A 17,910-nucleotide genomic window follows, 5' to 3' on the forward strand; every position below is an offset into this window, starting at 1 on the left:
TTTACACAGTCTTAAGCTCCTTCTCACTACAAGTTCTATAGTTGTTTGTGATTTTTTCTAGGTTTGTGGTGGGCTAGAAGTCACATTTGAGCAATTTGTCTTTTTGGAGGTTTTGTTTGGGTTGGATGTAGTTTCAGTATGGCCATAAACATGTGGAGTTGAGTGGGAAGTACTTTCATTAAAGTTGGATTGTAGCTGGTTTGAGGTGGGGTTATTATCTTCAACTAATTAAAGTGCTCTAGATCGAGCGTTCTTTTCATAGACAAAAGAATCTTTACAGGCAAATACTGGCGGTGATATTCCCCAGATGTCAATAGTAACATAAATCTTTAACTGGTAGTAATTTTTAACAAAAAAGCATTTGTATGGTAGTAAAATAAAATAAATTTTTTCCCAGTTAGCAAAAGTGAAATACATGTGTTTTAGAGGTAGCAAAAGTAAAAAATCTCTTAAAATAATAATAAATTAACATCAAAATAACACAAACTAGATGAAGCCCGTGCGATGCACGGGTTGTTTGAATTTCTAAAAATAATATATATATATATATATATATATATATATATATATATATATATATATATATATATTGTGCAAAAATTTGTTATATATTTAGATAAAATTCCTAATATCAAAAGATAATATTTATATTTAATTAATTTAAACTGCGAAATCTCATTCGTCAATTTTGCTTACGTGTCATTTAAATTATTTAATTCTAAAATATGTGTCATTTAAATTATCTAATTCTAAAATAAATTAATAATCTCGTATTTGATTAGCTACCACTAAAATTTATTATTCTACATGGCGCGCTGAAAAAATTAAATCCTACGTGGCTTTCTAAAGACTCAGGAAAAAACTCTGCTTTATATATATACTAGTTTTGTGCCCCGTGCGATGCCCGGGTTGTTTATTGAAAATAAATTTTAATCTGTATGTCGAATTTTAAAATATATCATTGATACAAAATTAGTTAGGAATTGATGTGCTTTGTGACGATTTGCTATTTTTTTCGAAAATTTTTAAACAAAATTATAATTCAATTTGAACCTCTGAAATATTGGAATTTTATTGAAAATAAAACTCTAAACTAACAATTTTATCCTAAAATTCTATCAAAATAGAATTATAAACTAACTTATTTATCTTATAAAGTTTATTAAATTTATCCAACGTGGCGTGACATTTGACGAAAATTTAGAACGCCAAGTGTCGCTGTCTCGTTGCCTGACTAAAAGTTTAGCTTTATATATTAGTTATTATATGATATATTAGATTTTATAAACCTGGAGTATCATGCACCTAGGATTAACATAGAAATTGTGGATTAATCCTGAATCATGTAGAAAAAAAAAAAAAGGATGAATAAAACAAGGTCTAACTTATCAAACACGAGATTTAGATATTTAACATATGAATTGTTTTCAATCTAAATTCCAATCTCTATTTTCTTAGAGTTCGGCAGTTTTTGCTCATTCGAATGTTCTGAAATGAGCAAAATGAATACCAAATCAGCAGTAAATTACTTTTAGGATGTTTTGTTTGCATAAAGAAAAATCACTATTTCTACTCTCTAACTCTCAATCCCACATACTAAACGCTTCTCAATCCCACATACTAAACGCTTCATTAGCTAAACTCAACTAATGTACATCCAAAAGAAAAGAAAAAAAAAATAAAGAAAGAAAATTCCAACAGATTAGCAACTACTGCTTTTATTGGTGTTAGACAGCCTGCTTGAACAGGACATTACAGTTCATCATGACAGTTGCTCTTCATGTCCCTCACCAAAGTAATTGATTACAAGCTGAGTATCCAAATTGACGAAATAATAACTAAATGTATACAAAGTCATAATTCAAAACAATATTTTCCAACCTTACACAAAAGAAATCTATGTATAATCAGAAGAATGTATGGTGATCAGATTATGCAAAACCGAGGGGGTGCTGTTTTCGTCACTCCCCTCTTCAGATCACCAAAAATGAAAGGAGGAAAAGAATCTTGTCTTATCTATCTTTTAACAGCGCTGCCAGAAATTCGCCGGAACTAAATGGCACGGAGTCCTGATAATTCCCGGAGTTTCTCACAAAGTACAAATGTGATTGTTGTCTGTGGACCCAACCGTGCAAAAATTGTAAAGCCCCTGGTGTAGAAAAGAAACAAAATTTTCATTCAGCCAGCTGCTATCATTACTCAGACAGCTACATTTATAACTGTAGAGTACGAGATAAAATGGACAGGACAAGTATCGGTAGAGATATAGATGTGAAATCTCACCCTTTGTAAAGAGCAAGAGGACCCTCAGTGCGCATGACCTGCAACAAGTGAAATGATATGACGAAACTGAATACCAATTACTATATTAGGTAAATTTACCAGTTCAAAGCTGATAATGTAACAATTTTGTACAAAAAACATACAAGTACAAATTGTGGTAGAAATGCAAGTCATTAAGTTATGACAGCAAGAGTTAAAAATAAGCCTTCTTTGAAAATTTCATATTTATAATACTTCTGTCTCAAATTTAACTTCAAATTTGCATATGGCAGCATCCAAGGTGATTAAAGAAAGTTTGTAAAATATAAATTAAAAAAGATAAAAGTGAATACAAAGAGAGAATTTTGAGGCACCCTATAATCGAATGGAATGGCGGGAGCACTACTAATTTACAGATTGTGACAGCTGATAGCAATGAGATGCAAAAAATTAACACAATCTCTCTCAAAATGAGCATCCTAGTCAGAAGTACAAGAATAAAACTCATGTTATCAAAAGCAAATAGTGCCAAGATGAGAAGACAGGACCAATTTAAGTGTGTAGGACCAATAAGGCAATAAGTACGAGTGACACCTAAACCTAAAAAACAAGTCAGTCAGTTTAGCATGGGTGATAAGTTTGCTAGGAAATACGGAGGAAGAAAATAGCATTCAACTCCCTGTTAATGCATGAAACAACAGAATCCAAGCTTCAATTATATCTTGGATTCTTAATTAAGATTCACATACAAGTTTCAGTCTTGAACACTTATATTAAGGCATAATGTTCAAGCCTTAATGGTATAAGCAGTCACTGAAATCAATAGGAATATAAAACATATGAGCAAGTTGAAATATAGTATGAAGACTATCTCAGTACCTGGTAGGCACAGTGTAGTCCATTCTTATAATTCCTGCCACTTGATTCCTTTTGTGACATTAGACGTGTTTTGATCATATCCATGGGTGCCGTGACCAGAGTGCTGGCAACCCCAGCTATAGTACTTGACCTATTGTAAATAAACAAAGAGTCAGTCCCAGAAAACCTGTAGAGTGTAGACAACTCACAAACTCTAATAAAAGAGCTACTCTCTTGGCCCACTATTTTAATCCACAATATCAAACCCTTGCCTATAATTTATTTAAAGGGGGCATGACATCTAATGCAATTTCACAACACTCTTTGACTATTAAGTCTGAAATTTAGTTAGCAAATGAAGGTGAAATGAAAAAATTCACATGGGATGTCAAAGATTTACATTAATGAGGTGTAGCTAACCTGTAAGCTACATCGTATTGGTCTTCATGGTCCTGCGTTAGTTCATTAGTTGTATTAAAAATACTAAAGTGGAGTTTAAGCACAAACTATACTCTGCATTACATTAATCGTAACCTTGTAAGCAAGAGAAATAATTTATATGTGCATATCATGGATAATGCAGAATATTAGCCACGTGCTGAAGTCATAAACCAAGAGGACTACTTCCAGATATCATTCATCACATTTTGGGCTTTAAAAAGAGACAAACCATAAAAGCTGAAAATAATGCACCAGGTAAGTTAGTAAAGCAAGAAATACTGCTGCATACATGAGGTGCAAAGAAAATCCTTCTTCAACAGAGGCCCATCTTGTCAAAGCCTGCAATGCAAAAAAAATAGTAATTCAATGACTTCAAATATCATAAAGCAAGAATGTTTGGAGCTGAACAACAATCATCAGATGTTTTATAATATTGATGTCTACTTATGACAATCTAAAAGGTTTAAACAGTTGAGAAAATAGCATGCTTACTCGCTTAGATTCATCATATGTTGCTAGCTGTGATGCAGTCAAGGAAGCAGCTCTTGCCATAGCAGGACCAACACCCTTCCACAGAGCACTTATACCCTCTTCTGAAGCAATTTTGCGCATTAGGCTAATAGCACCAACTTTCGTTCCTGAGTTCATTTGCAAGCGAACCTGATTCAAAGAGTTGCTTCATTACAAAAGGCATTTTCGCACAGAGAGATACACAGAGAGAGAGTACAAGGTGAGCACCTTCAGAACTTCAGTAGGATTAGTCATTGCAGTTGCAAAAGAACCAGCAAAGCCTCCAGCAACTATTTTTACAAACAAATTTGTTGATTCAAACGCCACTTCACACACATACTTTGAAGGTTCATACAGACCTAGACGTAATCCTCCATATAGAACTGACCTTGTCAATGCAGGTGTCAATCCAAGGTACAATGCACTAAATCCTTCTTTGTTCAATATCTGGGTGAAGATGTGTCCCTGCAGAGGTTGAAAATGGCTAAAAAATTCAACTGGTCTTCAATGTCACAAAATTAAAGTTTAGGAGGTACATAAAACTTCAAAAACCTAGATGTTTACCAATCCAGTTAAAGGTCCTCTCTGACCAACAAGTTGCATTTGAAGCCTTACTTTGAGAACATCTGCAAGAATTGAATCAAGGTATTCAGACTTCAGAGTGCTGGCAGATTGAATCTTGGTCTCACGCTTCCATATTGTATATGAACAGAGCGAATGGTCACATAACTACTTCAAAGTACAACTAAAATCCCATTCCAATGATAACCCAGCCCATCAATCAGAGCCATTAAGAACTATTATAAGTCCTTAAAACAAGATAAACAACCGTTTCCCCTGACTGAACCCAACGACTCTCGAGTGGTTGAAAAGGGCGAGACTGGTATTGCAGCAAGACAGGGAAATTCTTTTTTTGAGAATGTGGAATCTGTGCTTTAGCAGTGGGCTTTTGGGCAGCTAGCTTTCTAAGCTAAGAAAGCCCAGTTTTCTGGGCACTAGGGTAGAACGTGGATCGACCATGATGAGAATGGACTTTTCCATACGGTCCTAATGTTGCAGCTTACCACTCCCAAATCCATCCATGTGGATAATCTTTTAGCGAATACAAATATGACTACTTGCTTACAGAATAACAATATTCCCCTGAGAAATATCATAGGGGAATAATATCCAAGACTAAGAATTGAGTAACTTTAGCAGAATTCCATTCCTTAAAGTTATTCCAATCTAAAAACTTTATAGATTCCAACACAAATGAAATATTGGACTCTCTCGATAAATATATGGGAAAAATATACTCTTATGGAATTTTGTTTGAATTGTCTTGATATGTAGTATCAAACTTTTAAAGATTTTAATGATATTGATACCCAAAACATTTATTGATAAAAATAGGTAAATGGGAACGTCTTTTAGGAAAGGAGGTAGTAATTTGCCATACAATACAGAGGCTATTTCCCTTTCGGACTGTCCAATGTGGCCACCAGACACTTCCAATTATCTCTCACACAATAATTTCAAAATACAACATCAAAGAGTTTGAAATCTTCATCATTTTCTATACACGTGAAGATTTTTATACAAACTCAATATGAATTTAAAAATATTAAACAGTACATTTCAATAGAATAGTGCTCCATAAGAGTTATTTGGATAGGAAACAGACATGTATTTTACATTGCAAGATAATTACATTTCATTGGAATTAGCTTTAAAGCGTTGGATATGAAACTTATTCACTTAGTTGCCTTTTAGCAATCCAAAGTTTCCTATGTGTTTTGGAGGCACGCCGGGAAAGGTCTTGTGAAACTCAGCATCTTTATATTTGTTTGATATAGATTATTTAAATGAAAAAGACAGTTTACCAAGATTATATTTACAATCAAACTAAACAAAGAGGTAGTTAATTTTTCTATCTTCACTCTGGATGTATGCTTTAAGAACTATTCCTTAAATATTTCTCTCTCTCTCTAAATTGATTTTCTTTTTTGCTAATATACCATGTAATTCTAATCATCAGCTATGCATATAACCAATCGACTAACACATGTCAACAATTAACATTTTAATCATGTTAAATCCTCATATTAGGGATGTACAGGGTTACCTAAGACCCTCTCCAATGGTGAGACTTAAGTGAGTATTTTTAGGAGAGAGAGAGTATTTTTTGCAATGTATACCAATAAGTTGGTATTTAACCTTAGCAACTCCAAAAGAAAGTTGTTAAGTTTAGATACTCAACTTTGAGTCTCATTTGACAAAAAGTGTGGGTCCCTTGTCAATATTGTAATATATTTTGTAATTTATTTAAGTTTTAACCTTTTTTTTAATCTTACAATATTTGATATTAAAAAAGAAATGAATTTGGTGAGCCATAAATTGAAAGTGACATTTGTATATTTTAGTGAGTCTCACCATTGGGAAATTAGGCTTCACATGAGTTGCTAAATTAAAAAGTGAGTATGGTATCACTATTGAAAGTAAAAAAACAACTCACTTTGTATTTCAATACTCAAATTTGAGTCTCACCATTGGAGATGGTCTAATACTCCCCCTACCCCTGAATTCCATATTAATACTTTCGTTCTAATACACAATACTTTTGCATATAAACACTCCCAAATTAGCGTATTCACCCTATTGTGATATCCCAATGCAAAGAGATAGGATTTAACAAGGAGGGGTGGTGGAGAGTAAAAATAGATCAATTAGAGTGGGTTTGTTTATTTGTCTCTATTACTCTAACCAAACACCATAGAGACTTAAAGAGGGTTCCTTCTTTTGATTTCCTGTTTCACTATGTTTCTTTTGCAGGGTTACCTAATACTCCCTTCCTCTCCATGAACTCCAGATGTAAGTCTTTCATACCAATTCTCCCTACAATTTGTATTTAAAAATATATATATATTTATTAGGGTGTATTGTTCATATCGTACCACCTAGCGCATTGTGAATTTTGCAATCGTTTCGCGTATTCGAGTGTTCTACGTATTAGGTAAGCCAACTCTTGTAATCAATCTAGCTCAAGCCTTCAATTTACCGATACCTAAACCACACATTTGTAATTCAAAGAAAGCTAAGAACTAAACCCCATAAACATTACACAATAAAATATTTCTTTCGTCCCACTAAGATTGCACTATATCCCATATTTTACTTTCTACGAGCTAAGTCAAAGCATGTGGGAGGATTTTTTTTTTTTTTTTTTTTTTTTTAGTGTGAAGCACTTTAATTGTTGAGTAGGGAAAATATACTATTAAGGAAATAGGGAAGACTCAATGGGACATCCCAAATAGGAATATGGGACAATATTAGAAGGATGGAGGGTTTAGCTAAGAGGACCATACACCCATTGTAGTTACCCACTACATAACAATTCAAAACCATGTCTTACCCCTAACATGAACATCATATATAGGCATGTAGAAGTAACATCAAGCAATTACGAAGTAGTATATTTGAAAACCATAGGCAAAGCATCTCCAATGGCCATGAATATAGGATATTCCTGTCATCACCCTAAGTCCATAAACAAAACCTATTTAAACCACCTCTATTTTGTAGTTACAACACTTTGATTTGCCAATTCACAACATCAACCATATATCTTCGATAATCTATTAAGAAAATCTAAACAGAGTAAAAAGATGATATTTTTAAACCATAATCTAACATCATTTTACAAATTAACATTTTACAAATCGATTCCACATCTTAACTACCAATGAGAATCCACAACAATGTATTTAAAAATTAAAACCTCAATGAGACTCCCATCACCAAAATTAAATTTCATTAATGAATAAACCAAGCAACCAAACAAATTAAAGCATTTCAAAAAGAATATTGTATAAATTAATGATATAAGAGAGAGATTCGAAACCTAAAGGATGAGTAACAGTTGTAGCAGTGGCAACAGAAACCCCACTTGTACCGAAGTGATAAACAATGGTTGATAATGGTGGCAAACCCCATTTGTGTTTCTTCTTATCATCAACGTCCATTACAGAATCTGCAATTATGTTGCATTTAATTCAAGATTAAATTCCCAATTTTTAAAACACATATCTCAAAAAAAATAAATGATTTTAAGATGGTTTTTTTTTTTTTACAAGAAATTCCAAGATGGGTGTTTAAAATCAGTAGATGACGCAAATGTAAAAGGGAAAAGAAAAAACCTGAGGAGTTAGAAATGGACATTGTTAATTAATTTGGTCATCGATTGAGAATCTGTACAAGAATGAACAATAGAGGTCCAATCAAGGTACCGGAGAATAAATCAGAAATACTTGGTAGTGAAAAAGTATGAGTTGCGAGTTGCGAGTTGCGAGTTGGGATTCCCTTCTCTCTCTTTTCAATGTATCACTCCTTTTTCCGGAGGCTATATAAACGGAGGATTGAGAGAGATTTAGAAGTGTCTTGCAGGAGTAGATTGGTCATTTCATGCAGGATTTAAATTTTGCCATTTTAAATTCAGTGGTATAAAATAGGTACAAAATATAATTTTAGTGGTATTTAAAAAAAGGTTTAAATGTCTAATTAGGCTATCAAATAATACCATTACAACTCAGGGGCTGCCTGAAATGGGTGTAATGGGAGGGGTAAAAATACACCAGTAAAATTTCTGGAATTGTTTTTAGTATGGATCAAGGGTAATTAATTAGTGGGGTAATCTATTTCCTTAAAAAGGGGGTTAATAAGTACCCACCTCCCCCCTAGGGTAACAATCTCCCCTGTTACAAAAAATACTCTCCACTGTTATATTGTACCTTCCTTCTCCCCTGCTCATGCTATCTCCTTCACCTCCATATCACTCCGCCCAATTGAAGCTGTTGGCCGCCATTATTGCCGCCCGATGGAAGCTGCGAGCCGCCACCATAGCTCATCAATTCTGGCGAATTACGAACAAGTGTCATGAATTGAGCCATTGGTTGAAGAGATAGTCGAACAAAAGGTTAAGGTTTTTTATCTTTCAAGTGAGGCGATGCTTGTGGTGGTCTCAAATTTATCATCGACATGATGGTTGCCGTCGTCCGTCGATTGCCATGAAGTTGTCTTTACCCCAGGATACTTGCCAAACCTTAGAAAATGAAATATTACTCTCTAAATCAAAACTCAAGCAGAATCTACCCCACTAGATATTACCCCCTATTAATTTATGGAATTCCAGGCATGCCCTCAGTGGTACAAAATACACTCCCTGTGGTACTCAATGCGGTTTTAGTGGTACTTATAAAAATCCTCAGTGGTACAAAATATACTCTCAGTAGTTGTGGTCCTAATTTTTTTTGTCGTTTTTGCACGTGAAACCAATTCTGAAAAGTTTTAGTGGGCCCCACACCACCTTTTTCACTCTTCCTATCTCTCTCCTCCTTTCTCTCTCCTCTTTTTACTTTTATGTTATTTTAATGGTTGTGAGACATTTGCATTTGTCTCACAACCCTCCATTTTTACTTCCTCCTTTTTCCGTATCACAATAATTGGGTTTTTTTTTATCAATAAAATCATTTTTTTTTTCAACTCCCTCCGTTTTAAATACTTGCTTCATTTCTCAATGCGTAGAGTTTAAGAAGAAATTGAAGAAATTAATAACATAGAAAGGTAGTGGGGTAGGTGGAAAAATAAAAGATTATAAAATGCAAAAGTAGTGGAGATAATTAGAGGAGAGAGAACATGAAATTAATAAAAGATGATTAATGGTGGGTCCACTAGGTAAGAGAAATTAATTAAATATTGTAAAATTTTTCCAAATAAAGAAATGGATCAAGTATTTAAAAACAGTCGAAAAAGGAAAGTGGAGCAAGTATTTTAAAACGGAGGGAGCATAAAGAACTTCATCTGTTTTTTAGTTGACACCTTTTTATTATCACGCTAGTCAACACATATTTTAAAACTTAATAACTTCAATTATCAACATTGTAAAATTATATAAAGTGGATATTAGTAAAATATACATATATACATATGGACGATTCAAACAAGATCACACATGATTATATTTTATCGTACATATAAGTCACAAAAGCGAGTCAAAGTGTAGTCCGTGAATAGTGTAAAAGTCAAACGTTGTCAACTGAAAAAACGGAGGAATGTAGTATTTAAACTAAATCTATAGTATTATATGAAAGGACTTTTTGGTAAATAAATTTTGCTTTTCCTAAAACATTCTTTTATATTTTAAAAATTACATTTTTACCAAAAATAAATGCAATTAAAAAAATAAAATAAAGGAAAATTTGTCAAAAATAACACCACCTTTGAGCAGTCTTTCAATAATAGCACCACCTTTTGATTATTCCAGAATAACACCACCTTTCACATGTATTTGCCAAAAATGAAACAAAACCGGTTGGTAACCTGATTTACAGGTTACATGTGACACGTGTCACAATCTCATTAGTCAATTTTTTTTAAAAAAAACTAAGTAATTAAAAAAAAGTTAAAATTAAAATTTCAAAAAAAAAAACCACCACCTAGCCCCCCTTCCCAGCCCCCACCCTCACTACCACCCCTCCCCCTCCCCACCCTCGCCGCCGATCGACCTCCCCTGCCTTCCCCTTCCCCTGAACGACACCCCTCCACCCATTCCCTTGCCCTTGAACAACCCAACACTGCTTGTGAACAACCCTCTTCCCCTTTCCCCTCTTGGATACGACTGAAAGGAATGGTGTCCTTCGAACAAGTGTACTATTCCGTTAGTGGGTTCAGAATTATTAGAAAGCTAATATATTCAGTGAGGTCAAGTGATCGGAATGCCTGGGTGGAGGCCGCTTTCGATCAGTAATATTAATGAATAATTAATATTACAGCTTAATCTTGACTGAACCCTTCGGGTCACACCCAAGCATTCAACAAACCGAACCGACGAATTAATTCGGAAGGAATTAATGAGTCGACCGAGTAATATTTATTTAGACGTCGGAAATTCGAGCTTAGAAAGCGTCGAAACCGAGCGTCGGAAGTCAAGTCGAAAAATAGTGAAAGACGAGACGAGAAATAGTAATAAATCAACAAAAGACCAAAATACCCCTAGCATCGGAATGCCCAAGCAAACCGAGTGCTAAGGGCCTATGGCCTAGCATGGTGGCTAGCATGCGCACCAAGCCGAGCCTAGGCTGGCTGGTGCGTGGTAGCGCACCCATGCTAGCATCGCAAGGCTAGGCGCTGCCTAGTGTGTGCTAGCATGCTAGGCACAGCCTTGTGCGCGCAATGGCTAGCAAGCCATGCCGCAACAAGCTGCAGCAGCTAGCACGCTAGGCGCGCCAGCTCGCCACAGCTAGCAACAGCATGGCTAGGCCATTGCTTGCTGCCTAGCAGCGCTGGCCAAGGCCAGCAGCAGCCCGCACAAGCATGCTGGGCTTGCTGGCCAGCAGCGCCTGGCAGCCCGCATGCAAGTGCTGGGCTTGCTGGGCGTGGCTGCCACGGACAGCAGCACATGGCAGCCCACCTTGGCTGCCTTGGTGCCCAAGGGTGGGTGCCATGTGGCTAGTGGTCCTTGAGTGTGTGTGGAGTGAGGTGGCCGGTTATGGGAGAGGGAGTGGGGAGCAAGTTTGGTCCTCCCCTTCTCCAAGTGGTCCTCACCTAACCACTCACATGAGCTTGCCACTTGTTGATTTATTACTAGTTTGATTATTAATTTTATTTTAGCTTTAAAATAAAATGGAAAAATCATACTATCCCACATTGATGGGAGAGTAAATGATACTCCCTTCATTTCCTATAAATACCCAAGTATGGGCATTGGGAATGAGGCTTGAGTAAGAGTTGAAAAAGGTATCACAATTAGTGAAAACCTTTGAACTCAATATAATTACTCGGGTTTTATTGGTCGGGTCTTGCTAACCCCAAGACATTGGACCTAGTCGGTTTTGTTGGTGCGGGTGGACTTCGTTGGAGGTCTCCGTGTGAGCGGGACTTGAAGCTTTCAAGTAAGAGCTCATTTTGGAGCGAAGCACGCGTCAAAGGTAATTATCTTATCTTAATCTTGTGATTAATATAATTATGTTTATGGTTTTATTTATTGCGAGTGCGGTCTTGTTTTTTGGGTTTGTTTCCGCGGTGAGTCGGACTCACCAAACCCCAACAACGACCCCCTTCAGCCACCGCAAATCGGTGCCCCCTCCTTAAACCTATAGCTATACAACATGAAAATCAAACCCGACCCTAAATCTGACCCTAAACCACCTTCCCGAAACCCTAGCCTACATAAATTAGGGAGGGAAAGCCGAAATTGAAAAGGGAAGGAGGGAGGGGCCGAAAATGGGTCGGTAAAGGGGAGGGGTGCTGGAAATGGGGTCGGGAAGTGGAGGGGCCAAGGAGAGGGTGGTTTCAGGTGGATGGTCTTGGCGGGGGTGGTGGATGCCGGTGCAAGGGGGTGGGCAGAGGAGGGTTTCAAGTGGATGGTCTTGGTGGGGATGGTGGACGCCGATGAAAGGGGCTGGAAGGGGGGTTTAATTTTTTATTTTTTATTTTTTGTTTTTTGTTTTTTTTAAAAGTATTTTAAAGTTTTTTTAAAATCAAAATTAAAAATAAATAAATTGACCAATCAAATTAGAACACGTGTCCCAGGGTTACCTATAAAACAGGTTACCGGTTTTTTGTTTCATTTTTGGCAAATGCATGTGAAAGGTGGTGTTATTCTGGAATAATCAAAAGGTGGTGCTATTATTGGAAGACCGCCCAAAGGTGATGTTATTTTTGACAAATTTTCCTAAAATAAAACCCTATCATAATTCATAAATACCCCTTTTATTTTTTTACTAAAAACTATCATCCTTAAGGCGTGATCGGCGCTAGCTTTTGAGTAGCTTTTAGGTAGCTTTTAGTGGTTTGACTTGGTTAAACCACTACTCAACAAAAAATGTGAGTGTTTGGCAAAGTAATGGTTCAAGTAGCTTTTAGTGGTGGAGGTAGCTTTTATTAAAAGTTAGGATTATTAGCTTTTGAAGTTAGAGGTATCTTTTGAGGTAGCTTTTGAAAATTTAATGTATAGTTTTAAAAATTAAATTTTGATTCTTAAATGTAACAGCTAATCAACCACTACTTTACCGAACAATCATACCTGAATTATCTTTTTTCACAGCTAACAGCTTATTGACAGCTAACAGCTAACAGCTACATACACAGATCACAGCTATCTCCACAGCTACAACTACCTTCACAGCTATATTTTGCCGAACATGCCCTTAGTCTTAAAAAAAAAAAAAAAAAAAAAAAAAAAAAAAAAAAAAAAAAAAAAAAAAAAACTACCATCCTTAAAAAATAAAACAATAAAATAAAAAGGACACCATTAAAAATTCCATCTGGAAAAAAAAAAAACAGATGATTGATCTTAATAGATTATTTAAATGCACACGCATGAATTTTCGTGCATCTCTTAACTTGTACTAATAAAATAAAATGAATTTATTTTAAGAAAAATACACTTTAATAATCCTAACTACCGATTTAATCTAATAATTCCAACTAAAGTTTATTTTTTTTTTAATAATCCTAACTATGCCTTGAGTTTTCCTCCATGGTCCAAAAAACCGGCTACCTACTGAAAGGGGTTTTTTTTAAATGCCACATGTCAACACATGATTGGCCTGAATATTTCAAAATTTTAAAAACAATAAAAGAAAAACAAAAAAAAATTAGAAACCAATCCAGTCAACCCAACCCACACAGCCAACCGTGAAACCCCGGGCAACCCACATAGCAAACTGGCCACTGGTCGGCCAACTCTCTAACCCTTCGAAAATGGTCGACCGATCCTCCCAACCCAAAAAAAAGACATAGCCGATCCACCTCAACCCCCTACATCACTCTTTGTGTTCCCTTCGCGCCCCCTTCGCTGAAAAACAAACCAAAAAAATAATCAGTGCCGCAACTCCTTCCTTCCTACACCTTCGAAATCGCCTAGGGAGCCGAATTCGGGGGTTGGGGAAGGGAAGAGGGTCGCATTCGGCGGTGGGAAGCTTATTTTCGACGGTCGGATTTGGTGGTAGAAGTTTTCAATGGGTGGGAATGGGTCGGCTTGGGTGGTTTTTGGGGTTGGGAGAGGCGAGCCAACCATTTTTCATAGGTGAGGGGAGATGGTCGGTCATTTTTCGACGGGCTGGGGGTTGGCCCTTGTGTTTTGCGGTGGTTTAGGGGCGGAGTGGTCGCCGTTAGGGTTTTTAGTTTGTATTTTTATTTTTTTAATTTAGACCAATCACGTGCTGACACGTGTATTGGTTACCAATTACAGCAAGTCATTGACTTGGTGTTGACCGGTTGGGACTATTAGATGAAAACTCAAGGAATAGTTAGAATTATTTAAAAATAAAAAATAAAAAAATAAAAATAAAAAAATAAAAAAAAAAACCTTAGTTGGGATTATTGAAGTGTATTTTTTCCTTTGTGATATTGGTCATTTTTATAAATTTAACACTTACAATTATAATTGAAATCCTTTTTTTTTTAATTACTCTATGAGTTTTGAGAGATTGTTATATACAACCGGGTGTATCGTACAGGGCGTATACCCATGAGTATTTTGTTCTCGTTTTGATGATTGTTTTACATTTAATCATCAAATTAGAGCAAAACTAATCTTACGTATACGGTGCACCCAGGTGTATATATAAACAAATTCTACTGAGTTTTGAATATTTGAGATTAACTTTTATAACAACTTTGACCAATTTTGACCATCTTTTTTGTTATTTTATAGAATAAATGTACTCTCTCCATTCATTTTCTACGGTTACATTTCCATTTTAACCTTCCCTTCCGTTAATTACATTTCTACTTTTAGTAATATATACTAGATAGCTCGAAGAAAGAAATATGTAAGACGTTATTAGATTTACCTTGATGTGTGTATGTGTATTATTTAAACTCAATGGGAAGACATGAGTCTGCCACGTGTCATGATGAGTAGGCAGATGATGTGGTGTTATGTCATTTCTTGAATAGTTCTAAGAGCATCTCCAATGATAAGCTACAATGCTTTGTAGCTTGGTTTGTCACATCAATTTTTAAGGTACAACAATTTCTAGCTACAAAGTGTTCCAATGGTGAGCTACAATATCTTGTAGTTTGCAATCAATAAAATATAAAAAAATTAAATAATTATATACATGTTATAATATGAGTGGAGTTTATTGGTCTCTTTTTCAATCAAGCATGTAGCTAGGTTGGGCTACAATAGCTAGCATGTTGTTCAATTTTTTGTTTTCCAATAGTAAGCATGTAGCTAAGTATTTTATTTATATTGCAAGCAAGTCCTTATAACTCAACCATTGGAGATAGGGGTGAGCATGGGACGGGTACCTATACCGTTAGTACTAACGGTTCGGGTACCCGATAACCAAAATCACTAAAAGTGATACCCATAGGAACCGATAAGTTCGGGTACCCGGATTTCGGGTACCCGGTTTTTCGGATCGGTTATCGGATACCCAATAAGATATCCAATAATGATAATTAAACTTAATTATGTAGTTATTATCATATAATTTACAACTAATTAAAAACAATACCATATGATCTTGACCAAATTATTAATAATATTACTAATCATTTATATTATAAAGTGAATATGAAGTAAAGTAAAAGTTTAGATTTATATTAATAGATTTAAGGAAATTTTGTCAAGAACTACCAATTAAAGCGCGTGTTTTGAAAACAACTACCTATTAAAAAAAAAATTTAAAAGAACTACCACAAAGTTGTAAAAAGTTTAAGTAGCACTACCACTCTGATAATTCCAAGTATAATATTTGGCATGTAAGTTCCACTTTTTACCTTTACCTCATAGAATCATCATCTAAATTGACTAAATTACCCTTCATAAAGGTAAAAAGTGATAAAAAATGAGACTCAAATACCAGAGATTCTAGTCAAAATTGTTAGAGTGGTAGTGCTACTTAAACTTTTTACAACTTTATGGTAGTTCTTTTAAAAAAACTTTTTTAATAGGTAGTTGTTTTCAAAACACGTGATTTAATTGGTAGTTATTGACAAAATTTCCTAGATTTAAGTAGGGAAAAAAAGCAAAAAAAAAATGCTTATCGGATCGAATCGGGTAACCGTTAATTTTAAAATGATACCCATAACCACACCCGATAACAAATTATCAGAACGGGTACCCGAACCATTATGGTTATCGGATCGGGTACCCTAATTTTCGGAACGTTACGAATCGGTTTTTCGGGTAGTTTTGCTCGGCCCTAATTAGAGATGCTCTAAGAATTACTCAAGAAATGACCCCAATTTAAGAGGATGTTTAAAGTGATTAATCACCACCATAATTCTCTTGATAAATAAACTCTCATAACCTCCAATTTAAGAGGATGTTTAAGGTGATTATTCACCTCTTTTGATGTTTGAGATTCTTCTTCTATGTTCTTTCATGTTTCTTTATAAATAAAAGTCTTTTTCTGATTTTTACACTGAAAAATACATCAAGCACAATAGTCTAAACACATGCATTCTCTATCGGCATAATTTACTCGACTCAAACTTTCCACCCAAAAGTGTCTTTTGTGTGGAAATGGTGTGTTAACCTTAGGGTTCATGCCGACGAATACAATTAAGCACCTTAGTTAAATCGAAAATTCGTTTTCAAGTCAGTGAATTGCATCACGGCGCAACGATATTGTTCCATTGTTTGTGAGATTATCTTTTTATCTTACTTAAATATTCTTATACGGTTTGTGCTAAACTACTTTATTTACAACAAATGTTTTCACCTTTTTCTTTTTAGGGGAAAAAAAAAGAACTACCATCCTTTAAAAAAAATAAAAATTAAAAAAAATCATCTAGATAAAAAAAATAATGGCCATCTTTTCCTTTTAAGTTTTCTTTTAGGAAAGTCAAATTGTATATTTAGCCTACATAACATCATCATCATGATCATATTTTTTTTTTAATAATATATATATATATATATATATATATATATATATATATATATATATATATATATATATATATATATAATAGAATAATTTTTTTATTATATTTTATCAACAATTTTTAAATCCACTAATATTTTTTTAATTAAAATTAAGGAGATAATATTGTAAAGGAAAAAAAATCGAGCTTGATAGGTTACTTATATTGCGCACACACACACATTGTATGATTTGTGTGCGTCTCTTAACTTGTGTAACCAATTTAATCTATATTTGTATTTTATCACATAATTTTTATCATAAAACCTCATTTAAAATATACGTATAATGACACAGGCCAAAAACTAGTTGATATATCAAATTATAATATTTACCACTCTCCCCCCCCCCCCACCTTTTTTTATTCTCCTTTTTCTTATAACATTTACTTGAAAATCAAATTTCCCATTTTTATCCCAAAAATTTCATCAATACCTCCTACTTGCAATATTTTATTCATCGAATTTCGATCACCGTTTGTTGCCTTTAAGGCTCATTTTTCACAAAGCCATGTATCATTACAGAGCCCTTTTGGTGTAGTTGCCCATACGGTGTGGTTGAGGCCTTCTGCCAACTCAACAAAAATAACGAAGTTTGACACGCATAACGGAGCCTGACATTCACATGCAATTTCAAATAACTCCTAATTTCAAGTAATCTATATTATTAGTAACCCTTAATTTCAAGTAACCCATAATTTCAAGTAGTAACCCATAATTTCAAGTAGTAACCTCTAATAACCCATATTATAAGTAACCCCTAATTTCAAATAGCTCATAATTCCAAGTAACTCCTAAATTCAATTAACCGTTTTATAACATATCAAAAACAGAAGACAAAAACAAGTAATTCAGATTATAAACCCCTAATTTCATGTAACCCCAACTCCAAGTCTCCAACCCCACCAATGGCACCA

General features: G+C 34.8%; 1 protein-coding gene across 1 annotated transcript; it reads right to left on the reverse strand.

Moving 5' to 3' along the window:
- Window positions 1–1,783: 1,783 nt before the first annotated feature.
- LOC145624027 (uncharacterized) lies at window positions 1,784–8,424 on the reverse strand. The gene is made up of 9 exons (XM_081676951.1): window positions 8,250–8,424; window positions 7,955–8,083; window positions 4,636–4,697; window positions 4,300–4,536; window positions 4,054–4,221; window positions 3,851–3,900; window positions 3,142–3,271; window positions 2,284–2,321; window positions 1,784–2,149 (listed from the first exon to the last, which is right to left on the reverse strand). The coding sequence occupies exons 1-9, from the start codon at window positions 8,269–8,271 to the stop codon at window positions 2,053–2,055; spliced, it is 933 nt and encodes a 310-aa protein (XP_081533077.1). The 5' UTR covers window positions 8,272–8,424; the 3' UTR covers window positions 1,784–2,052.
- Between the last annotated feature and the right edge of the window lie 9,486 nt (window positions 8,425–17,910).

The sequence above is a fragment of the Chenopodium album genome, chromosome 3 (assembly GCF_948465745.1).
Source record: "Chenopodium album chromosome 3, dcCheAlbu1.1, whole genome shotgun sequence".
Classification (NCBI taxonomy): Eukaryota; Viridiplantae; Streptophyta; class Magnoliopsida; order Caryophyllales; family Amaranthaceae; genus Chenopodium; species Chenopodium album.